The 25498-nt window shown below is 36.8% G+C and overlaps 2 protein-coding genes across 3 annotated transcripts; one reads left to right on the top strand and one right to left on the bottom strand.

Moving 5' to 3' along the window:
- Positions 1 to 749: 749 nt before the first annotated feature.
- EMB2788 (ribosome 60S biogenesis amino-terminal protein) lies at positions 750 to 18779 on the bottom strand. 2 transcript variants are annotated; one of them, XM_059585165.2, is made up of 14 exons: positions 18654 to 18779; positions 17221 to 18352; positions 16385 to 17117; positions 15541 to 16036; positions 13935 to 14086; positions 10448 to 13858; positions 10084 to 10296; positions 9276 to 9479; positions 8973 to 9176; positions 7406 to 7564; positions 4797 to 5147; positions 3437 to 3869; positions 1455 to 1551; positions 750 to 1104 (listed from the first exon to the last, which is right to left on the bottom strand). In XM_059585165.2, the coding sequence occupies exons 2-14, from the start codon at positions 18348 to 18350 to the stop codon at positions 876 to 878; spliced, it is 7812 nt and encodes a 2603-aa protein (XP_059441148.2). In that variant the 5' UTR covers positions 18351 to 18352; positions 18654 to 18779; the 3' UTR covers positions 750 to 875. The 2 variants fall into 2 exon arrangements, with proteins under 2 accessions (XP_059441148.2, XP_059441149.2); XM_059585166.2 differs by lacking the exons at positions 750 to 1104; positions 1455 to 1551; positions 3437 to 3869; positions 4797 to 5147 and having other exon boundaries at positions 7530 to 7564; positions 8973 to 9001; positions 9097 to 9176.
- A 1094-nt stretch (positions 18780 to 19873) lies between these two features.
- RBP45A (RNA-binding protein 45A) lies at positions 19874 to 25042 on the top strand. The gene is made up of 7 exons (XM_059585243.2): positions 19874 to 20266; positions 20802 to 21279; positions 23389 to 23444; positions 23521 to 23651; positions 23775 to 23871; positions 23967 to 24137; positions 24667 to 25042. Exons 1-7 carry the CDS (start codon positions 19979 to 19981, stop codon positions 24667 to 24669), a joined length of 1224 nt encoding a protein of 407 aa, XP_059441226.1. The 5' UTR covers positions 19874 to 19978; the 3' UTR covers positions 24670 to 25042.
- Positions 25043 to 25498: the final 456 nt, after the last annotated feature.

The raw sequence follows: 25498 nt of genomic DNA, 5'->3' as shown, positions 1-25498 counted from the left end.
AGTGGATAGCAAGGAAAATAATCAGGCCATCATATTACACAATCACCCTCGTAAGGAAATTTATTCAAATAGTTCTTAGAACCTTTTCGACGTGAAAACTATATACCCTTTTCAATCCCCAAATGGTCATTAATGCGATCAAGTAAAATCACACCTTATTGGTATCAATGAGCCTCTCCCATAAAAAATGCCTCATTGTCCCCATATCCAGGTAATGACGTACGCGTGTTTTCTATTTTCCTCTCTATTTGGTTTTCTTCATAAAGCAAACTACTTTGTCGATCCCCTTCCGGCCGGTATCACCTTGATAGTCTTTCCTTATTTTGTAGGCGATGGCCCATTACTGGTCCAGCCGTCTGAAAATTTATTATATTAATAGTTTGCACTTGCGATTAGCACATAAAGACTGAAACATCTTTAAATAAATTGCAAAAGTCAAGACCGATCGTTGAAGAAGATTTGAAGAATTCCTCAAGTTTAGTGTACTAAATTGACATTTGTCCTTGGAACAAATATTTTCACATGCATTTTTAATAATGCACACAAGCACATGATTCTCACATTCTCCCCATTGAAATCCTATTAAAAATGTGTGTGAGAATCACATGCTTTAAAGACAAATATCAATTTAATACACTGGGTTCAAAAAATTGGAGAAAAACTGTCCAATAAGAATCGCTACAACGCTGAAGTCTGAAAAAACAAGCTTGAATGCTGGCTGCATTAAGATTTCGGTATTTCTCCTTGGATGGCTGTGACCAATAATCATTATCCATTTTCAATCCACAAATACATTAAGAATCATGGGGTTCAAGTGAACTCAGTTAATACTTTACACTACCTTTCCGGACAAAATTTGAACCCATAATCTCTGTTCATTTATCAATGTTGGAATTTGCACTACAAGTCCCTATAATACCTTTTTCCCACTCATATACGCCACATCTCTCCACATCTAGAGGTGATAATACCGGCAAATCTAGTGATTTCTTTCTAAGCACATTTGCAAAAATGACTAAAAGAGTTTGACAAGCCTGTTGTTCATCCATCTTCTGTAACTCACTGAGTTCCAATGAACGATCCTTCCATGGCTGGTAAAATGACCTGTACAGAGAACAAGCCCCGTATTAACTTTTTTAAAAAAACTATTATCAAATCTGATTCGACCAAGCAAAAACAATCTCCCTTTTATTGGCAAAATAGAGATGTATGAAACCCAAAACCAGATCATTAACCAAAAGGTCAATAAATAAATAAATAAACCAAAAAAAATCACCTTAGGTCATACAGGTCAATGAGCAAGTACCAGTAAAATGCCATGTTTTTTTCTTTGGTCATAATACCATGTTTGCCTATGCTGTAATTATCAAATTCCTTTCTGTTCCACATCTTTTTTCACACAACAGAAAATTGAGAAGGGAAAAAGAAAAAGGCTGGAGGACACAATAGATTACCATCTCCATGCAGGATTTGCTTCAGCAGGACAACGTATCTTTGAGCACAGTGATGCCACAAGAGTCTCATTACCATGGAAGAAAGCTGATCCGGATTCTACAGAAATATGAAGTTAAGACTCAGTATACTTTCCCAAAAGTGACAAACAAATAGATAAAGATATCTATGTATAAACATTTAATTTGGACAAACTCACCCAGTTCAAAATTTTTAAATCTATTTTTGGGAGAGAAAGTCAAAGCCTAACTTCAGTAGACATGAATATCAAACCTCAGTAATCAAAACATTGCATGTAGACTTAATTTGTGACAACATAGTTCCAATAAATAAGTCTCAAAAACAAATTGTCACACTCCATCGCCCACTCTTAACATATTAACAAGTAATACTGGGCATAATGTATATGTTACTGTAAACATTTAATCGCAACTCAACAAAGCCTCATTCCAGCTACAAGGGATTGGCTAGACCTATTAAACTTGAAAGCATATGCTGTTTCTAGCAGGGTTTTCTTTCTTTATTTTTTATTTTTTGATAACGTAGGAGAACTTTACTCAGATTAATTGCACGTCGCAAACGCATACTGTACAACAATCCTCACCGTTAATCAAACTCCTACGGATAACTGACCCCACCCGCCATAACCAGTTACCAAGTAATCCAGGAGTTTATTAAAACAATATCATTTGTTTTTCACTCACAGCTTGCTTGGATCCAGATTCTATTCAGCCTCCTTTATCCTCCTTGAAGTGCCAAACAAAAAGACATTACTTACTGTCACTTGCCATAATGGAACCATCTAAGCTCACTCTCTCTTCTGTCTTCAAATGATATCACCTCTAACTTGTCACGATTATATAGTACTGCTCTTTTCTTGTTTCATCAAGAATCAATATTGACATTCTCTCTCAATCAGCACATGCTATCAACAAGTTTCTCAACAGACATGCAATTTGCACCATATAGATTAGTTCGCCCTAAGGGGACTCCCTCAGTCTTTGAAATCCTAATTACTGTAGTCTTTTGTCTCACTTGCCATAACTGAACCATCTATGCTCACTCTCTCTTCTTTTCCACCTCTGATTTGTCACAATTATAAGATTGGGATCCCTGTTATTAAGCTGCCCAAATTTCACAGAAATTTGAGCAGCCTAATAACAAGGAATCCTCATCTCAGAATTATATAGTGCTACTCTTTTATTGTTTCACAAAGAATCAATCTTGACATTCTCTTTTAATCAGCACATGCTATATGAACACATTGTTTCTCGACTAACAAGCAATTTGCACCATATACATTAGTCGGCCCTAAGGACTCCATCACTTACTGAAATCCTCCAGTAGTATTCTCCACTTCATCAATCCCAGCATCCTATTCAGTTTTCCCTCTATGGCAGTTCCCTTCACAACAACAGGATAGTCATGAAATCTCCATGTCATCAATCTTTAAAATTTCTCAATTTATCGCTTACACTAGTATCATGCAACATTTATATATGGCATAGAATCCCCATATGCTGAAATCTCTTGATTCCAAGTAGCTCACCTTTTTGTTTCCCTCGCCACCAAAAACAAATTCAGTAGATAATATTTATCATGCAACTTAGACCATACTTCCCTTTCTCTAGCACATTGGTCAACGGGGCTCCAAGGGACCAGAAAGAGAACATACACCACACTGCATGAGTTCATTCATAAGAAATTCCAATACGGGTGACCCTATTCAAACCAAACGGGCTTCATGCCCGAATTGATGTCCAATGAAACTATTGCAGTAGGATCAGGTTAACATTCCCCACCAATCACTAAGCTTCCCTGCTATAGTAGCTAATTAGACTACCCAAGACCTTATTCCAGGTCCAGATGGTCCAGATTGCTAGTCAAACACAGAAATTGAATCTTCTAGGGTCTAAATTTCCAAAAACCGCAACTCCAGAACTCAACACAGTAACTGAACCAACAATTAATCAAAATAACTTACCTGCAAAACTGGAGGCACAGAAAAGGAGACAAAGTGCAGATATAACTGACGGGAGCACTCTGCAATTGATGCCAAGAAGCTGTTGGAGGTAGAAAATTGTAGAAGCCAACAAATCCTCACAGCCAAATCTGTTTTGGATGCTTTCACCACATGGATTTCCAATAAGATCTAATAAAGATTGCAGAGTTCCTAGTTTTAAACGATTTGAAAATTCAGGGCCCAAATCATTAGATTTCCAAGAAAGCTTCCCAAGAATTACAGCAGCACTTAGCCAACATAAAAGTTTTGATATCAAGGAATCCTCATAGACCTCTTCCTCCAAAGAAATAGTGATACGAGGATGAGATTCTTTGAACTGAAGCATTTGTGCAGACTCCGATTTCAAAGCAGTGGAAATTGCCCACATAACAAAACTTGAAAGCTTGTCCTGATTCTGTGAAAACGCACCAAAACAAAACAAAATTTCAATATGTAGTCAAACCATAAGGGAAAAGTGATTTGGCATAGTAATACAAAAAACCGACCTAAAAGGTGAAAAGAGAACATTGATCACTTCAACAACTTAAATGCCAAAAAAGTTACTCAAGTATGCCTGCAATGCGTATGTAAGGATAACTAGACAACCCCAATGGAAGACAGCTACACTTTGCATTAGCTTAAGTGTCCAACATGTATGAGAACAGATGGACCCCTAGGATGGCTGAACAAAAAATTTCTACTTTGGAAACCAAAGCCAGCAAAGAATGAGTAGGGAACATAGGGACAGTACAGCTGTTGATTCCAATTACTAAAACCTGCTAATCTATTTTCCCAACATTTCTCCACTTATATCTACACAAGTTAGATCCTTCCTCATTCTATCAACTAAAACCTCACATTTACCTTGTCCAACCCCTCTCCCACCAGATGCTTACCACCTCTTAGCAAGATAGCTCCTTAATATTAAGGGCCTGTTTAGGTGTGCATTTGAAGGGCTTAAAAATGCGTTTAACAATTAAAAAGGCCGTTTGAAGAAAAAAGTATCCATTTGGTATAAAAAATTGAAAGTCTTTTTAAGGGTCCAAAAAGCTCAAAAATGGCCAAACCGCACTTTTAGCAAAAGCTTAAAAATGAAACTTTTGCCAAAAAGTGCTTTTCGACTTAAAAACTCTACTTCTCAAACACAATCTCAAACATGCTTTAAGGATACCAACGTTGTCCTGCATCCAGGACTCATTATGAGGTATCCAATAGCAAATAAATTCGAAAAAAGCATAGATCAAAACTGACTGTCTTATTGATTCAAAATCACAATTACTACCAAATTACCCATGCGCACGCATGCACACAACAACACAGAGAGAGAGAGAGAGAGGAATACCATGTGGAAAAGAGCTACTGGAGGTGTACCCATAAGTACAGCTTTGAGTGCAACCTCTGCACAAGGGCAAGAGCCGGCATAATTATATACATTAACAGCCTCATATATTTGATATAAACCCTCAACTGATAGAGTAAAATGTGGCTGGTATATTTTCCTTTTCTGCGATATCTTCAATGTTGCTATTATTATTTGCAGAAATGGATTAACCAATGCCACATTTTCCTTTATGAGTGTCGCATCACCAAAGAAGATTTTGTACAGATGCGAAGAAAGTTCCATAAGCTGCTCCAGGGCGTCTTTTTGCAACCATTCAGTAATGTTTCTAGATGAAATAACATCATTGACAACCTAAATTCAAGCAAGAAAAGTTAATGAAGAGGGGAAATATAAAACTGCTATTGACATTTACTACCGACATTTTATTCTTTCACAGAGCAAAGATTACACTCGAGCTTAAATAAGCAGGAATAATTGTATTTTGATTAAGCCATTAAGATAGCGTGCTCTTTGGCGTGATCATGGAAATATTGCAATTATTCTGTAAGTAGATCATATGTCACAATAATAACAGAAAAGATGATGTTCATGATTATCGATGATGATGATGATAAAAATAATGACAACAGACTTCAAAAGAGTTCAAGTTGACACCCTTGGAATTTCGCAAAGCAAGAAACCAGCATCTACAGGTTACAGCAGAGATAGGCCATTTGACATGACATGCAATACCACATACATCATCTGTCAACTATTAGCTTATTTGTTAGGATTTCTAAGTAAAACTGCAAAGGCACGATTGTATCCATGATAACATATTATCGACACTAGTGTTTTTGTGTGTGTGTGTGTGATGATGGTGTACAGAAACTGCGTTCATAAACAACCAAGCTCAACTCAGCTTTATCCGAGCTATAATTTAAGGTCATTAACAGAGTTCCAGTTTAATCAATTTAGTTATATATGGGCCGAAATAGCTTTTCTAGATACCTCAACCTGTCATACTCATCCCATATCCTGGAAAACATCATCAACTAGAACTAAACTGCCGCTTTTTCTTTTATTTTTTATTTTTTTCTGATTACCAAGTTACACATACACCCAATGGATCTTGACCCTACAACCTCACCCTCAACACCATTCTTTTAGGGAAAGGAATTTCCATTTGAGCCAAATAATAATAATATTTTTTTTATATATATAAGTAATCGAAAATATCATTAAAAACGTAAGGCATAGCCATTTGAGCCAAAGATCATTAGCCATAGTTTAATCAACAATCTTCACTGTTCCAAAACAAAAACTAGCTTATGGAGAACATTTAACCTATTGCTAATATATGCATTTGCAGGCATACTATGTTAACAAATACAGAGAATTGGCAAGATTCTCACACTAAGGACAAGCACAAAAAAAGTTGGTCAAGAGCAACTTGGATGATCATAATTAGTGCATATGCCCCTCAAGTGGGGCAAAATGAAAAGGGAAACGAAACATTCAAGTATTACCTAAGGGACAACATGTTTATACAAATATGCTTAAATGATTAGGAGGGTAAATATTAAGGGTAGATGTTACATGAGGAATATCAAAGTATCTTAGCTGTGTGAACTTACATTACAAAATTTATACTTCCCTAAAAGACTTGAACGTGTGCAACCTCTTAAGACCAGTAAAAAGTTGCATTAAAATAAGATCTTTTTTCTTCACTATAAGGTACAGCCAAACAATCTAGGACAGTAAAGTTATCACAAGAGAGCGTCACTACATTACATATGCTAATAGTCTTAAATGCACACCAAAGAAAGAGAAAACAGACTGGGAGTCTAAGATAGAGGAAACAGGAACTTATAAGACATCTTAAATCATGAGATGGAACAAATGCAAAGGTGCCTTGGTAGTACTGTGATTAAGTTATGCTAACCCACTATTTTCCAATATTAAATAGGGAAATGGTTAAGAGCAGATGGAAAGTCAGAAGACAGGCAATAAATATATTAAGGGATCAGCTTATGCACATAATATTCGGTGTAAAAAGAAGCGGACAATTTTATGTCAGGCCTAATTACAAACTATGTTCTAGGAAACAGAGTTACTGTAGGACTGACTTGGCTTTCATAAGGCCTTTTTTTTTCTAGTAAAAGAATATCGATCATCTCCAAAGCATATATTAGCATCCCCACCAGGTTCATCATGTAGGGATTACCAAAACGACAGCCTAGCACCTACATTGTTGACATTGTCAGGTTAATCATAACAATAGAATATCAGTATTTAGATCATGCAATCCTTCCGTTTTAATAGAATATAACATTACCAAATCAAGCCATTTTGTTTCAACAAGTCTTAAATGTCTCCTTACTAAACTTGAATTTTCTTACAATGTATCTTAGTAGCAGTCTTTTCACTAACATGCTAAATGCACCATTAAGCTGAAGAATGCAAAATAACTTTTATGTTTACTTAAGCAACCCTTGCACGCCACTTCTTTGTCAGCAAAAATGGGTAATACTACCATTCACAAATATAGAGTGAAAACTTATGCAGAACAAGAGATAAGAAAAAATTAAGTGAAAACTGTTAGGACCTAGTGGAAATGAGCAACTTACCTCTAATACCACAAGCAATTGCATTAAAAAAAAACTTTTTTCATCTTTGAAGAGCCTTCTACTGGAGAATGAGAGAATAGACGATAACCATGAAAAGAGGCCACAGTGTTCAGCTAGATAACGAGCCATCTTATGCAATTTGACAGACTTCTTCACTATCTGCAGTTACAATCAGTTACTAGAAGCAAACTCAAAAGCAAGACTTATATTACGCTAAACAAATAAGGCCAGGTTTCAAAACAATAGCACAAGGCGTTTTACAGATGCATCTCAACAAAACAAATTTAAAACATCTAATGTATTTCTTCTTCTTCTTTTTTTTGATAAGTAAAAATCAATCATTAGTTTATAAAATACACATGATCAAGCTCACACCTAACTTTGATGTAACTGCCTCAGTTATGTATCAAGAATTTGGGCTGAGACGATTCTTTTACCAACTAAAAATTCGGAAACAAACAGAGAGCATGAGACTCTGCTTGGCTATTTTGTAATTCCATTCAATCTGAGAACCATTTTTTATCGAATAATACATGAAAGGTCTCTTCTGAATGCCTCTACCCATGTTCTCTTTGGTTTTCTCCAATCCTTCTAACATTTACAACCCAAAAAAGTCACTCCAACTAACTCGTACACGCCAGTTACTAGTTTTTGTTGCAGATGTCCAACCATCAACCAAATTTTCTTAATCCAATTCAACTTTGCACATTCCCAACTTCATACACTCATTATTGCCCACTAAAATCCAATTCAAATTTCCCTACTTACTCCATGTCTTTTTTACCTCCCAGCTGATGTTGCAATTGCATAGAGAAGTTGCAGTGGGACTTTTTGTGGGGTGGCATTGGTGAAGAGTTCAAATTTCATCTCATACGTTGGTCAAAAATTTGTTTCCTTTTTTTTTAGTGAGTTACACACAAAACTAGCGAGTTTTCAGCATACGACCTCTTCCTGTTCTTATAAGGTAAGAAGGTTCCATTCCAACTAGAACTCACTAGGTCTTTTTTATTTATATATATTTTATGGGTAACAAGCATATGGGAAGAAAACTGGCACAAAGGAGAAACTTTCCTCTTAGAAGGAAATAGAAAATATAAAAAGATATCAAAGAAGCAAAATAAACTTAGCGGGGGCGTTGGATTCCAGAAGAGTTCTTCTAAGGGCTTGACACATATCTCAACTAAGAGAGAACCAGAAAGAACTCGAAAATGGTCACATTTCTGTTCCCAAAATAATACAAGTAACTCCATTTCGAAGAAAACCTTTCCTCAAAAATATCATTTCAAAATCTTACTTCACATAACCAATTTCACATATGAACTCCATGTGTCTCTACATGCTGATCTGAACCCAGCATGCGGATGGGGAAAAAAAACTTTAAACTCCAAGATGCTTTATGAGCCGTATAATTTTATTGAAGGGAGCTAGAAAGTTGAGATCAAAGAGAGCAGTTTCCAGAATTTTCAACAGATTATTCAAAATGAATAGCAAGGAGCTAATGCAGTATGGTGAGTCAAAGTGATACAACAGAAAAGGCAGGAATCACCATAACAGGCCCAGAAATTACCTGAAGAATCAGTTCCTTTGATTCATTATCTGAAAGAGGAGAGACATAAAAACTCAGTATTGTCTCAATAATAGAGTTTCTGATATATATTTGGGCATCATCATTTAAGTTCAACCCTGCATACAGTAGGCGAAGTATCCACAACCTTTCTGCTTTAAAATTAACAGTGCTACTCCAGAAAAAATTGTGAAAAAATGGTACACCCTGCAGATGTGATCAAGGAATAAGTATAAAAAAGCAGCAAAGAAATAAACAAATATAAATATAAATCAACAAATGACATTACTGAAATAAAACATATACCTTCATATTTACCCTAGAAGACTGCATCAAAAGCTTACTTATGGTGGTATAGTGATCATGCGAAGGATCCAACAACACAAAAGATGCTTCTGCAGCAAAAAGAGCAATAACAGAGGGGATTTTCTGCCATGGCTCTTCTACACCATTTTGCACATAATTCATTAGAAGCCGGAGTTGCATTACATCCTTCCTCTTTTGACACTTCTGTATACATTGGTTTGAACTTTTGTTAAAATATAACTTCCAAAAAAAAACTCATTTAAGAGAGTAAAACTATGCACCACAAACAGGAGGATGTAATGTAATTAGCCAGTTTCATGTAAGACTAGCAAATAAACAACTCAGAAAACCTGTTGCACATCTATGTAAACGAGGCACTGGAACCTGACTTCCCAAGCAATCATGAAATATCAGAACTTTTAGGGTTTCATTTATTGCATAGAATCTAATCAAGAAAAAATATCCAGCATCCGGCTGAGGTAGCATACCAGTTATAAAAACATGACCACAAAAGCACAAAATTGATATGCACCAAAACCAAGTTTAGCTACTCAATTTTGTATCTACTTTTTCTTTCCTATTTCGGTAGGGCTTTGGGGTGCAGGTGTGGTGCTCTTACAATGCTCCAAACTGACAACATTAAGCAGACCAGGTTTGCTGATATCTGCTCTATATAAAGGATTACTTTTTGAGGTCATGCAGAAGTCCATAAGAAAAATGCAGATAATGAAAATTTTAACACAGACATGCATGCACATGCACATAAACTATGTAACAAAAAAAAGAAAGCAATTAAACACAGCATCACCTCCAATGCATGCTTAAATAATCCAAGAGTCTCGTAACTCATTTTTCTTATCCTGTCATCTGACGAAGACATGCTAACAAATGCAACTGCAAGCAAGCCTAAACCAGCAAACTCCACAGGTTCAATATAGCCCAACGACAGATTATGAATTGAGAAGCGCAATATGAAAACAGGATCATAACGATCTATATTTTCAACAACAGGAGAATGTGCCTGCAAAAGAATCAATTACACTATTAGGTAAGAATTATGACAACTGCAGAAGAAGTAAAAAATAATAACAATAAACTAAAAAGTAAAAACAAAGATCACCCAGATCCTGCAGCTCACCAAAATGGGATTCGCTAGTGAAATTAAACCATACCTGAAGGATATCCCTGCTATAATCGGATTGAACCTTGTTCAAGGACAATGGTTCATCACGTGCAATTGCATCATAGGGAAAATATAGCACTGTTGATGCACATATTTTGGGGTCAATTGAAAGGTTTTCTCTAAATCGACTTTTCCGACGCTCTTCAATTGTTGCAGTATCAGTCATGATACCCGAAGATATATCTTGCTCAACAGCCCATTCTTTTCTGACTTTTAAAGCAGCTCTTCCCCATTGGTAATCCATTTCAGCAATATTCACAATGTCTGATCCATCCACAGACTCAATTTTGTTCATCAGACTATATATCTCCAAGTCAACTTCACTGAGTGTTGCACCATAAGAAGACAATAGAAGTAAGTGCAACTCTTTAAAATTTATGCCAAAATCTTTTCCAGAATCAAAACCAGCTTGATGAGCCTTTACTGGAAAGAGTACGCAGAGTAATTTAATAACTTCCAACTGTCTCACATACAGCTTAGCTGTTTCCACATCACTTTTGCCACTAACTGCATTATGTTTAGTAGAAGGGATAAGTGATCTCAGAATGCTGGACATAGGCCTTGAAAATGCACCAATAGGAGGACATCCAGATGATTTGGAGACTGAATGAATTGTAGGGGCAAACTGAGAGTGGGCAACCAGCAGCTGAATATATGGGACACGTGAAAATTTTCCATCAGACAGCAAAGTTAGGATACCTCGGAGTGCTTTCAGAGTTGTGGGATCCTCAAATCTATATAGAAGAGCCGACTTCATCAATTCCTCAAGAAAGGGAACAGATTGCAATTGGACAAGGCCATCATGCATCTCTGCAGTTAACTCAAAAATACTTTTCAAAATGAAGACTCCCAAGTGTTTGTAGAGCGTAGAACTGTCTATTCTCTTTTCCTTTGCAGAACTATCAGAAATTAATGGTAATTTCTTAGTAATCCATTGCCAACTACTCACCAAGATGTTCATAAACCGCATCCTTGATGACTCTGAATTTGATCCTCTTTCTAAAGAAACTTCCTTCAAGTCCCCCTTTGTTTCTTTTGGCAAAGGCATAATCTGATTATTTTCCATAAATAATAAAATCCTGCAAAAAGATATCTTAGCAACAACTCTATTTATATGGTTTAATGACTGGTTAAGTGAATGAGAATCCATCTCGCCAACATCACAGTCTAACAGCTCATCATGTGCATTAGAACGTGGGAAAATTTTATCAAATAGTTTCAATCGCTTCTTCATTTTCATTGACACTCCTCTGAAGGCAAAGTGAAACTGCAACATATGAATAGATTTTCCAAGAAGAGTGCCATCCACAATACTCAAAAGTTCTTGGGTAGATGATGGCAAGAACTCGCCATATTCCTCCTCAAATATATTTCCAGAGACAAAGCTCTTCCAGTGAAGGAAACCATTCAAAAGAATCCTTGAATATAAAGAAGATATGTCTTCAAAATGCCTATGGTACTGATTTCCAAATTTCATAAACATTGATTTCAGGTATGACATAGCAGCAGGCAGAAGCATCATGAAAGCCTCATCGGAAAGGGCAAGGCCACATCTTTCCACCATCACATTGTCCTTGTGAGGAAAATCTTTCTTCAGGATATCCAAAAATAAGTTCCCAAAGATTGACAAATGTAGGGAGCTTCTCTCAGTAAGAAGAAACAATAATTTAGCTTTCGTCTTGTTTGTCCTGTAAATGCAATGGGAAAGCAATTCCACAGGAGTGATTGATAAAACCCTCGACAATACCAAACTTAATGGATGAAATATAGTCTGTTCATTGTATTTCTGTCTGTAACCAGTATTAACAGCTTCCAGCAAGCATATATCTGCAAAATCTGATTCAAAACGCATGGCAAAATTTACCACTTTAATGTAGACCTCCTCAATTATGTCGACATTGATATTGTCTTCTTCTATTTCCCATAATAAATTGTATGGTACTCTCCTTGTAATTGGCTGCTCCAAATAACTAGACACAGTTTTGAAAGCACCAGCAGCAATACAAAATCCAACAGAGAGAGCACATATCTTGGAATTTTTCCAAACTGTGACGTTTTCCATGTCAACCCTACTAAACATCCATTGAACTAATTCAAGAAGCTCAAAAGGGGATATAAAATGAATCAGAGCATGCAAAGCATAAAATGTTGGGAGGAGGGGCATCAGATCTTTAGTATGAATGCACAGATCAAACTTCTCCCTGGCTTCCAGAATAAGCCTCTGCACGGGGGCTTTAAAAGCCCTCACAAGTTGCTTATTAGCATTTTTGTTAATTTTGGGTATAGAATCTTGACCATTGCATAGAGCCAACAAGTACTCAGAAGTTCCTGTCAGTATATTTAAGACATGATGATCCAATTTATGAATTCTCTGCCTGGATAAACTAATCAACATGTCCAAACTGTTGACCATGTTTATATTTTCCAAGTCTTCTTTACAATCCAAAGGACAGGATAATGACGCTATCACTGCAGGATGACAGAATATGGCTTCAGCCACTTCTTTAATATCTTGTCTTGACAAAGGAACCACACAATTTTTGGAACAATCAGAATCAGTTTTCAAAACCAATAGTTGAGCTAACAAGTTCTCTACGAGATTAAAGCAAATCTCAGCAAGTTGTTGTAGTTTGACTAATGGTTTAATTTTATAAGATGACTGTATCTGGTGGATCCAAAATAGCACAAGTCGCAGATATGAAATACGGTGGCAATCAGCTGTTGAGTCAGATAATTTAGTCAGAAGCAGGTCTTGTATTTTCAAGGGCTCCAATGAGTAAGGACCATCAATGTTCATAATTGCAGGAAAGAGCACATGGAAAGGTGCCTGCTTCAAAAAGAAAGTAAATGCAGCAGCAGATTCACCTGCACCAAAATCATTTTCACTGGCATCATCTTCTTTGCCTTCACAATGACTAATAGATAGAGCCATTTCCAAACCAGGAAAGAATATGTCAGGCCATAACTTAGAAACACTGGTAAGAAGGCCTTGTTCAAGAAAGAATACCAATGATAAGATTGGCATAGGAACTCCAAGAAGGTTGCGTGAAATGGTCATGACTGATGGAAAATTTTTCAATATCCCATCAGGCGAAGTACAAATAATTGAGGAAGAAAATGATTTGGTTATGCCAGCTATATTTCCACCACCCCCACTGCTTACAAATCTTTTAACTTCATCAAGTATACTTGCAAAAGAACTGTCAACAGGCATAGCCATTTTATCTGTAGAAAAAATGCAAGAAGTTTGTTGATGTGAAATGCTCTGTGAGAAGATCAATAAGTTCGTCAATGGTCTCCACTCACAGAATAAATCTCCAGAATCATCAACACGGCAACAGTCACCAAGTTTCTCAGACATGACTAGTTCAACTAAAGAAGATAACAATCCTGCATCTACCTATCAGAATTCAGTCCAAGCATTAGATTGTGTAGAAACAGCACGCAGTTACAAAGGTAAAAGACATGATGTGTACCTGGGTTTGCAAGAGATATTTTAGTGTATTGCATACATATAATGATATGATTGACTTCTCAGGCAATGTAAAGCTTCCAGATTCAGAAGTTAGCAACCTTAGACACTTCTGCAAGACACACACGACAAGAGGGCTGAAACTAGGAGATACATCTGCCAGACCAATGAGGTAAAAAATCAAAAAGGGAAAAATAGCCACAATTGATCATTCATTTCGCAAAAGATAGGAAGAACTTGAATTAATGACCAAATTTATATCTCTTTCTTTTTCTTCCTTTTCTTCTTTATTTCTTTTCTTTTTGCTTTTCTTTTTTGAGCATAAGGAAAGGATAGAACAACCTAGCAATTTGATTGGCGAAGTAGCCAGCGAAAGTAAAAGGATCAACAAGTTCACAGGACAATATTTCTCAAAAGCAGAACATTTCCAATTTAACTGTTATGAGTTTTGGGCCACAGTATGATTAAAGTTAACAACATACCTAAGCCTAATAATGACTTCCTGTATGGTTTAAGTGAAAGATATATGACTATATTAATATTACATTTAACCAAGGAAGAGGCTCTTTTTTTCTTTTTCTTTTTTTTTTTTCTTTTTTTGGTATAGATACAAATGAAGTGGAGCACTATCCTAATCAAGGAAGAGGGGGAAAAACTCCTCAGACTGGTAATTGGCAAAATTAACAAATATTATGTTAAAAAACCAGAAAGCCAGATCAAATAACATTTGATTTCCACATACAATCCCAAATCAAGGAAAATGAACAGTACTTTCAGAGGGCCATGAAACATAAAACACAAACAATCTCTCACGGGCCTTATCAAAACCACTCACCACCAATGGTTTTCAGAGAAAATTAGCATCAAGCCATCTATGAGTAGCATACTTTTGCAATCAGCAGATAAATACAATATCAAGGACAAAACCTATACTAAGTAGAAATTATCTTATGAAAAAGAATTTAAAAATTCTACATGATCTAGGTGAGGCTACTTAAATATTAATTAGAACTGAAGAAGATAATTATTTGGGCACTCTGATCATAGAATTCAATATTTAGGGTTCTACTTGCAAAAAATATATATATTTAGGGTTCAAACTATTTAAATTTTAAGTAGGGGAGAGAGAGAGAGAGAGAGAGAGAGAGAGGGTGATCTAATACTAATTTACAGTTTCTTACCGGCAAATATATTTTTAAAGTCAGGATTTATAAAAGAGAAGCAACAGAAAAAGGAAAGCGAAATAAAGAAAAGGCTATTGATGTGGGAAAAAATGGTTTGTGTATTGGCTGTCAACCTCACATTGACTAGTTGCCACTCCGACCCTGCCACACTGTTTTCTATGTATTCCATTTTAGAAGTAGAAGTACCGGTAAAAGCTCCCTTAGAAAATTGATCATTTGAAATTATCATGCCACAGCCATATTGAGCACCTCGTAATTCATAAAGTTACATATGATTGCAGCAAGAGATGGGAAGACCATTAACACATGATACCTACACTCAGCTCAAGGCATGCACATATAACCTTTTTTTTTTCTTTTCTTTTTTTCATTTTTATAACTATAAAATGTGATTAAACATATAGGAAGCATGTGATCACCAATTACCTTTAACACCTTTCAAATGGCACATGTAATGCTTGACAATATCCCAATATTTGAATAAATTATTCCCGATAGTAGATATGGCATCGCATAAAAATGAGATAACAACTTGAGACAAGCTGTGCAACAGTTCCACCCCTAGGACCGTAGCAGGCATCTTTACTCTGTTATAACCCGGTAAAAATAAGAACCATGCCCCAATTTCGTCTAGGTTTCTGTCAAATGCACCAGTACTAAACATAGCTGCCTGTGCCAAACCATATGACAGATCCTTTATGTCACTGGTTGGAGAAAAAATCAACAAGTTAATGAATGGCTGTAGATGCTTGTACATCAGTGGAGGGGTTCTAATGGGAATCTCTCTGCTTGGCGAGAATCCAACGTACTCTACTAGCAGAGACAAGAGACAGCACTGCATGTTGGTTGGTAATGCTAAAGGATTGGTGAGGAGATTTATAAAGAACTCAAATGATCCCTCCAACACATTAGGTATTGTCCGCTGCACAAGAAGAACAATTAAAAAACCATTGTAAGATATGGTTAGTGGGGAAAGTTTTACAATTAACTTTAGAATTAAAGCAAAGTAAAGCAACAGTTGCAGTTGACCCATGATGATTTCTCCCACAGACCCATTTATTTTTCTGCTAGCCTGGTCACAAATGATATAAAGAACTAATACAGGGTATTCATCTGGTGCTGCAGGGTGAGGGCTTCAGTGGTGAGAGCTTCCACTAAAGACAAATAAAAGCTAATATGATATCGAATTAAAGAACTCAAAACAAACTTTTAAATTGAATAAAAAAAAAGTAAAGGATCAGGCAACAAGATTCAGAGAAACGAAACTTACAATATAAATTTTGAGAGCATCAAGCAGCTTAGTTTGAAAGAACATCTCTGTATCCTTTAGTGTGATAAGATGCACCGAGTGTAGCTCTAAACCCCAAATTTCTGCAATGACTCCCATAAGATCTTTACCATCGTCAGTCTCATCTGCTGCAAGTGAAGCAACAGGTCTTTCGCTTTCTGCAGGCGAAGCAATGTCTGGAGCAGAACTTATTCCACTTACAATGATATCTGTGTCCTCATTCTCAAAATTCATTTTCAACTTTTTAACATTACTACTGCTACGTTCAGTAAAATTTTCCAAATCTGCTGTTCTCTTCAAACATGACTCACGAGTGGAGTGGCGTGTCAGAGAAGAAAGAAGAGTCAGTAAAACTTGGGGATCAGGGAGTGAAGTTCGGACTTCATTCTGAATTTCTTGCTTAAGAGATGCCCAGCCTTGCATCATTTGATCACTCAAATAAGAACTATGATTCAAAACACCAATGAAGGAGTCCAGCAACTTCAGTGCCTCCAAAAGAAGCCTTAGAGTTCCATGCTTCACAAGAAAATCCGAGTGAAGCAACCCCTTATTGATTACTGACCGGCTGAATGGACGGGGAAACAAGCATTTCAAGATACTCTGCACTTCCTCATTATCAAACGAAGTGGGATGACATTGAGAATCAAGGAAACCAAAATGACAGCCAGCGCCTACTGAGGAAACCAAGTTTGCTGCCAGAGAAACCGTAGCAAACCTGCAAATGCTTCAGTCACCATGAAAAGGCACAAGTATAGAAAAAATAATAAACAACATGATGATAGTTCATATTGCACGTGCAGTGGTATAAAGAAACTGACCAGGTTGGTGATGCAAAATCTTCCAGGTTGTAAGGGAAGTCTTCCATGTATGCTGAACCAAAAGAGGGACTCCCACTAACAATAGCCAAAAGCAAGTCTCTGTGATAGCCAATCTCAGTCGCTTTTAGCTTCTTCATGAGTCCAACAAGTCGCTTTGGATTACCCTTCAATGGACTTGGGCGCCTCTCCAAATCTGGCATCAAACCATTACAAGGATCAGTGCAAACGAGGACTAGCATACGGTATGACAACTCTGCAGCAGGCCCACCATTCTCTCTACCAGAAACGCTAACCAATTGTTCTAGAGTAACACTCCCAAAAAGAACACTTCTAAGACCTGGAGGCACCAAGGACTCTTCCACGAGAATCCTATCACGTAATGTGCACAAAACATAAATAACAGTCTCGTCATCATCATTCCCAAGCCCACGAAAGACACCAGAATACATTTCCTTCTGCTGCAGGACCCACCTCAACAATCCAGGCCTCCCCACCTCCAAAAATGACATTGCAAAGCCAACAAATGCCTTCCTTAATGAGCGCTTCATTCTCTTCTCATTTCGGTTCTTTTTATATTCAGCGAGCTTGGAAAACACCTTGAGTTTGAAGTCAAATTTCTTTGCAAACTCAGAAGCCAATCCCGACCCTCGTCGAACAATTGAGGCCATTAGCAAAAGAGCAGCCTTTTGGCACTTCACTTCTTTACTATTGAGTTCCTTATAAACATCTGCCATGTATTCTTCAATGAGCAATTTTGCAAACTTGTCGAGGACCCTGCTAATAGATATTCTCTCCACATTCTTCGGATCATACATCCCATAAGGATGGCCCAGAATAGTAGAAACCAATGACAACACATATGACAATCCGGGCTTCCCTCGTCGAAGCTTCCAAGCATCTAGTAGCTCAGAGAACTTGGAAGAACTCCTAACATATAGATAGAGCAATTCACCTCCAGTGTTACCTTTCAGTAACTTAATGAACTCCTTCACACCATCCGAACATAACTTTATCTCAATGGAATTGACCTTATGCAATAGTTCTCTAAGTTTAGCTTCATGGGTAACTTTAACTTCAAACGTTGGAACCTCTTCTCCTTCAACCTCACTCTTATCATCACCGTCTACCATAACTGCAATTGAAAGACAAAACACCAAGAAAAGCAAATTACTAACCATTTCATGCAACTCCAGTTAAAAATTAAATAAATCGTTTCTTAACATAGTTTCCTTTCAGCCAATATACAATCATCCGCCGCTTCAGATAAATTAAGCCTTACGTTCTGTTTGGTTGCTTAGAAAACTATAAACAAACAAACATGACACAGTTTCTTTTTCTTTCTCTTTTCTTTGACTAAAATTTTCTCGGCATCCAAACAGGCAACAACACAAAAAAAAAAAAAAATCAATGAGGCGAATGCATTGAATAGGTACCTTGGTCGGAGGCCGAGCTTCGTTCCTTTGCTTAGTGTGTGTTTGTTAGTGTGGGGAAGTGGGGTTTAAGGGCACAGAGCAACCAAGGGTTTTGGCTCTGTGTTGTGCAAGAACCCTCTTTTTCTCTTTTTCTTTTTCTTTTTTATTTTTATTTTTATAATTCTCTTTTTTCAATTTGTTTTGGTCTAAATCTTCACTCTGGGCCAGGAATGAACCCAGGCCCAACCATAACAGTAGACCCAGTCCAATATATAGAACCATCAACCATGAGTTTTACATACCAAGTTAGGGCAATTGCTGAAACCACCCGCCGCCAAATCCCGCCTCTTTGGACCTAGCTGAGTCGATTAAGGACCAAAATCAAGGCTGATGTCAAGTAGGATCGTTGACGCAGGGTGGTCAAACCATCTCATGGCCGATTACGAAGTGGTTGAATGACACCCTATAGCTATTGAGTACGATTTTTTTTATTTTACTTAAAATGAAAATGAATCGTTTAAGGGTTCATAGTAGATTAAATTTTACAATAATTAATGATGTACATAATATCACAATATTTAAAAATTTTAAATAATGCAGCAATATAGACAATGAAATAATTATTCTAGTCAAGCCAAACATTTTTTTTTATATATAATTTTTTAAGATAAATTTTTAATTTTATACTAATTTTGTCGGGAAAAAAGAAATTGTTGGAATTTGTATGGAGTAAGCTATTTGTTATATGCATATCACAATAAGTTATTTATAACTTTTGAAATTTCAAAACATTATTTGTCACAACCTTAAATCCCTTCTTCCGAAGTTACGGGGCTATTTTGTCGACCTAAAACGATTATTTGGGAATTGTTTCAAGCAATGCATTTACCAATTTAATAATTTTTTTTTTAATAAATTTTACGGCATATTCTACCATACAAATTCCTTAAAACTTTACGTATTATTTTTAAATTAAATTATTAGAATATTCTCATATTACTATTTATCATTTCCACTAGCTAAATATTTACCCTCTTAATACTTTTAATATTTTTTTTTTCTTAAAAATAACATAAAAGTTATAATTTAATTTATAAATAAACAATATATAAAAATTGAAAACAACACACTGAGCTGCCCTATCATAATCCGCCCAATAGCTTCGACCCACGTAGCACGACCTTTCCCACATCCCTATATAAAACCCTCACCCCACGCCCGAAATATCCCTCTTTATCACATTACCCTGTTAGGGATTCGGCTCTCTCCCCCAATCCAACCCTAGGGTTCTTACACAGCTCTATCAAACCCTAGTTTCTTGAATTTGAATAATATTCTTCATCACCATGATGCAACAGCCAGCGCAGATGCCGTCCGATCAGCAGGCTCAGCAGTACCAGCAGCAGCAGCAGCAACAGTGGATGATGATGCCGCCGCAGCAGCAGCCGGTCCCACCCCCCGCTGGCTGGGCCCCGCCGACCGTGCCTCCGCCCCAGCTGTCCCAGGCCCAGGCCCAGCAGTACCCGACCCAGCAGAACCCCGGGTCCGACGAGATCCGGTCCCTCTGGATCGGGGACTTGCTACCCTGGATGGATGAGAACTATCTCCTCACGTGCTTCTCTCACACTGGAGAGGTAAACCGTAACATGTGGTTGTCTACGTGTTTGGTTCTGATTTAAGGTTATTGTTTGTATGTGGTGGAAAAGATTTGAGATTTTCCAAAGATTTGAGATTTTCTTGCAAAGATTGATGTTTGATTTTCTTGCAATGAATTGGATTGTTGCTAGTACTGCACTGATTCCGTAGGATTTCTTTTGATTTAAATTTTGGTTCGGCAAGACCAATTCTATACGTGCTTTTGGATTTAGGTAATTCTTTGTTTGGTTGTGAAAAATGGATTCTTTCCTTTTTGTTTTGACTGAACCTCGTGGAACTGTTTGGATTACGGGGAGTGAAGCTCAAAGGAAAATAAAACATTAAGATTCCAATTGATTTTTTTTTTTTCCTATTCTAACATATTTTCTCTGTGGAAGGTCTAAACTTGAAATAAACAGTTGTTAGAATTTTGGGGTTTGTAAAATTTAATGTAATTATTCCGCCAGTCTATTTCGAGATTCCCTTTTATGACCCTCTTGTATCTTCGGTCTCATTGTTATTGGGTTCTCTCAGGTTATATCAGCTAAGGTTATCCGCAACAAGCAGACAGGTATATCTGATGGTTATGGTTTCATCGAGTTTGTAAGCCGTGCTGCAGCAGACAGGGTTTTGCAAACGTTCAACGGCACAGTGATGCCAAGCACTGAGCAGAATTTTCGGCTGAACTGGGCCACACTTGGTGCTGGCGAGAGACGCCAAGATGACGGTCCTGATTATACAATTTTTGTGGGAGATTTGGCTGCTGATGTTACTGATTACTTGCTTCAAGAGACATTTAAAACTGTATATACTTCAGTGAAGGGTGCAAAAGTTGTCACAGACAGGACCACTGGACGTTCTAAGGGATACGGTTTTGTGAGGTTTGGGGATGAAAGTGAACAGGTGCGTTCAATGAACGAAATGAACGGCCAGTATTGTTCTACAAGGCCCATGCGAATTGGGCCAGCTGCTACCAAAAAACCTGTAGGTGTGCAGCAGCCATATCAGAAAGGTATGTGCTGTTGGTATTGCTAGTTGTGCTTTGTTGTGATTGATGCACAAAAGTTTGAACTTCTAATGTTTCTGCCTTATTAATGCTATTGCTTGAACTTCTTGTTTGTTTTTCTCTGTTTCTGGCCCTATTTTTTGTGGGATCCCTTACCATATATATTAGAATTGTTTGAAATGGTAAGTTAAATGTTTGTTGACTTTTTCTGAGGTGAATTCTTAAACCAGTGTTCCTCAATTTGACGTTTTTTGGTTATTCATTTGAAGGTTGGCGGAACTTACAGTCATTTCGTTCCAGTATTACCTTTATAAACTTGGGCACATTTAAATTCTCTTAAAACATGTGAAATCTTATATAAAACTCATGTTGTCTTAAAGCAGGACACCGAGAGGCTCTCATTTTTGGGGGGCCTGCCACTGATTTCAGCTGAAATGATTCCACTTTAATGCGTGGCCTCATTTTAGGTCAGTTCTTTTGTTTATGTCATACAGTTTGTACTTTCCTTTGTGGCATTTGTCATGCTACATTCAGAATTACTTTTCCAGCTCCTTATATATTAAGCGATTCCTATTCCTTTTATTTTAAGAGTTGCCAGTCAAGTTATTCATTCCCTTTTCCAAGTTTTGTGTATTTCCTTTTCCGTTATTCTTTAGCTCGCGCGAATCATGGAGAATCTTTGGTTATTTTCTACCCGTTTGAATCACTTCCCATGTGCTTTTTGCATAAGGTTGTATCCCATTTATTTCAAGATTTTCTGGCCCATGCATAGTTCTGCTGTTACTTTCAAGAGTTTTTCTATAAGCATTGCTCCTTTTTTTTTGGGTCATTCAATTGGATACTAAACTACATGTAGCAGCTAAGAACTAGGTGCCTTGTTCATTTTCATGAACTATTTTATTAAACCTGCCTTGAATAGCTTAATGATTCATAATTTTGAACATTAAATGCTAAAACAACCTGTTGTAAATTCTTTCCGTGTCTTATTGCTCTGCACTTCTTTGATTTTCCCATGTTTAATTTTCATTTATTTAGCGCTTGTTATTTTTTTCTATTGCTTGTTTGGGTGTCTCCATTTTGGTGGGAAACATTTTTTTTTTTCTATTTGTAATCAAAATATCATTATAAGCGTAAGGCGCTCCAGGTACACAAGTAGTATACAAAAGCTACCTACCTAGTAGGGGCAAAAAGAACAAAAAAATCATGATAACTAATCACCATATGAGAATTAAAAGCAACTATCCAAAGATGTAAAGTGTTGAAAAAATAAAGATTTAATCTCCAAAAGCCGTTTCACGATCTTCAGACACCACAAAAGGCACCAAGGCAAGGTGGAAAACTTGACTTTGTACGTAAGACATTTCCACTTCCATGGTTTGTGATTGGGCCTTAGAATCTTAAATATATTTTTATATTTTACTTTTATCAAGTTGGTTGACTTATTTATTTAACTTCTAATGCAGAATCTGTGTATATTTTAATTGTGTTCAAGTTTCTGTGCATTTGGGGAATGTTTGTTATGAGATGCTTATTAGTAAATAATTGCATTCAAATTTCAATGTGATTGTGTTGTGAATTTGCTGCCGAAACTGTTTTAGGAACATTTACGAGGAAGCCTAGTAGTGTGTGCGTGGATTGATAGGGTTCTAAAAGCACCAGCACATGGATGAATAGGGTTCTAAAATCATCAATAATAATGCTACAATGATACATTCTGTTGAAATGCTTGCTTGGTGATAATTCTTTTTCTTTTTTAGTTGATGTGCTGTTGTGTTTATTAACCACAATGTAATATCTCTTGATTGTCTTAAATCAAACAAATCCATGAATTCAACATCTTATAGTAGAAGAAAATTGAAGTTACTAGTGTCAATTTGATTGTATTTGGGAAAACTACTTATAATCGCATTTTGATTGGAGAAAGCTGTTAAGATTTTTTTTTTTCTTTTATTAAATTGATTTGGAATTGTGCAGTTCAGAATGGATGTTATTGGCACGATCTTTGAGTTTCCTGCCTCGGTGCTTATATTGCACATTGCAGGGCATTTCCCTGAGAACTCCTTTATTTTAGTGTTATTATTTGTTGGTTAGTTCACATTTATTTGTCATTGGCAGCTCCTTACCAGAATACTCAAGGAAACCAAGGGGAGAATGATCCAAATAATACAACAGTGGGTAGTTTGTTTTAATTTTGATATAATCTATTTCCTGCCATATGATATTGATGCTTGACACTCTTGTCTGCAGATATTTGTTGGGGGTTTGGATGCAAATGTAACAGATGACTTGTTGAGACAAGTGTTTGGCCAGTTCGGTGAGCTGATCCATGTGAAAATACCATTAGGCAAGCGTTGTGGTTTTGTTCAATTTGCTAGCAGGTAAAATGTCACTAGTAGTCTACATATAAGTTTCAACGGCCCATTTGGTTTTTTTATTCTCTCTCTCTGTGTCTCTCCCGGCTAGCCTTATTTGTAATATCATCTGTGTTTGTGGTACTTCAGAGCCAGTGCAGAGCAAGCTCTATCCTTAATGAATGGAACTCAGTTAGGAGGACAAAGTGTTAGACTTTCATGGGGCCGTAGTCCTTCAAACAAACAGGTTTTTAGTTGCAACCACATTTTTGAATGACTTTTATTGTGTATGCTTTCCTCTATCTGGAGAATTAATAGAATTCTTCTGTCTGAATGGTTCAGACTCAGCCAGATCAGAGCCAGTGGAATGGATCTGGGGCATATTATGGGTATCCACAAGGATATGATCCATATACATATGCACCTCCTACGCAAGACCCTAGCATGTACTATGGAGGCTATCCCGGATATGGAAATTACCAGCAGCCTGGTGCTTACCAACAGCCACAGCAGGTAACTAATTTTGTCAGCTTCAGTGTCTCTTTTCCTATGTTCTCTCAATGGTGAAAGAAAAAAGGGCAGACATCGGAAGGCTAATTTTTGGTAGTGGGGATTCGGCAGCCTGGTTATCTGTGTGAAATCAGGTTGCTCACAAGTTGTCCTGGTTATCTTTCTTATTAGCTAGTTGGCTGCTAGTTGTTGTCCTTATGAGCCTGGACATTGACCTACAAAATAGGACATCTAGGTCCAAGATGGCATTGGACGTTCCTTTGACATAATTTGTTGCTACATAATTGTTGGTGCATGGCTTGTGAGGTTTAGCTCGAATGATTACTTGTTTGGTGTAATACTTGATACACAGTTCTTAAAGGCAAGGTCATATGTCTGGGGTTTACTCAACAGGGATGGGTCTAAGGAGGCCCTCCCTTGAAGGGATTTCCTGTCATAAAAATTAAATAAATGTTGGTGCCTTTTGAAGCTAGGATATTCTATTTTATTTCTTATTTGGTCTAATTCACATTTCTGTTTTTGCTATGTGCAGTGATCTTTTAGCTGGTTCAATCCTGAAGACTGATGTCACTTTGTTCTCAGCGCATTTATGTTGCGATTTTGCTCATTGGCTGTAGAATGACGGTGTGGAGATCCGTATGAGTTTGCTTTAGCTTTAGCTTTTATCTTTTTCTTTTCTTTTTTTTTTTCTTTTCTTTTTTTTTTTGTTTCTTTTTTCCTTCGATTTTTCTTCCCCTTCTCTCTTTTTATGACATCGAGTATGTTTAAGGCACTGCTATTCTGGTGATGTTGGTGGGCCTTTTTGATCTATTGATGATTGTCTTATATACAATATGGATTTGCCAGATACTTGCTGTTGTATGGACCTATTATTTGTCTAAATGGAGATGGCTCTTATTTTATTTTCATTCTGTGATGGTGCTTTTGTGTTGTTACATGATCTTCTGAGTAATGATATAAAGAGCACTCTAGAATCTTTCCAAATTTGATGTAGCATTTAAAATCACTATTGAATTTGAAATTATTACTATTAAATTCTGATTCGTTAGGAATTTTAAATGCTATATCATATTTAGAATGATTCTAAGAGGACTCTAATTCTCCTTACGGAGATCAGAAAATATGGAAGCTTTGGAGACTTCCTTCCTGTGGTTCTAAATTCCACTAATGTCCTAGGACAGGATTGAAAATGAGGCTGTTTTAGTGGCTTGACTAAAACAGATACGAGAATTCAAGAATTCAATCCTGAAATTTTTTTCTTTGTTATTAACATGATTAATCCCTATGTCTGCAATTTTAGGAAAAATAAATGTCAGATAAAAAATCGTCAGAACTAAACATTTCCAAGCTGGATGAAAATTCTA

This window comes from Corylus avellana, chromosome 3 (genome assembly GCF_965113065.1).
Source record: "Corylus avellana chromosome 3, dhCorAvel1.hap1.2, whole genome shotgun sequence".
Taxonomy (NCBI): domain Eukaryota; kingdom Viridiplantae; phylum Streptophyta; class Magnoliopsida; order Fagales; family Betulaceae; genus Corylus; species Corylus avellana.
This window is presented reverse-complemented; position numbering and strand designations above follow the sequence as displayed.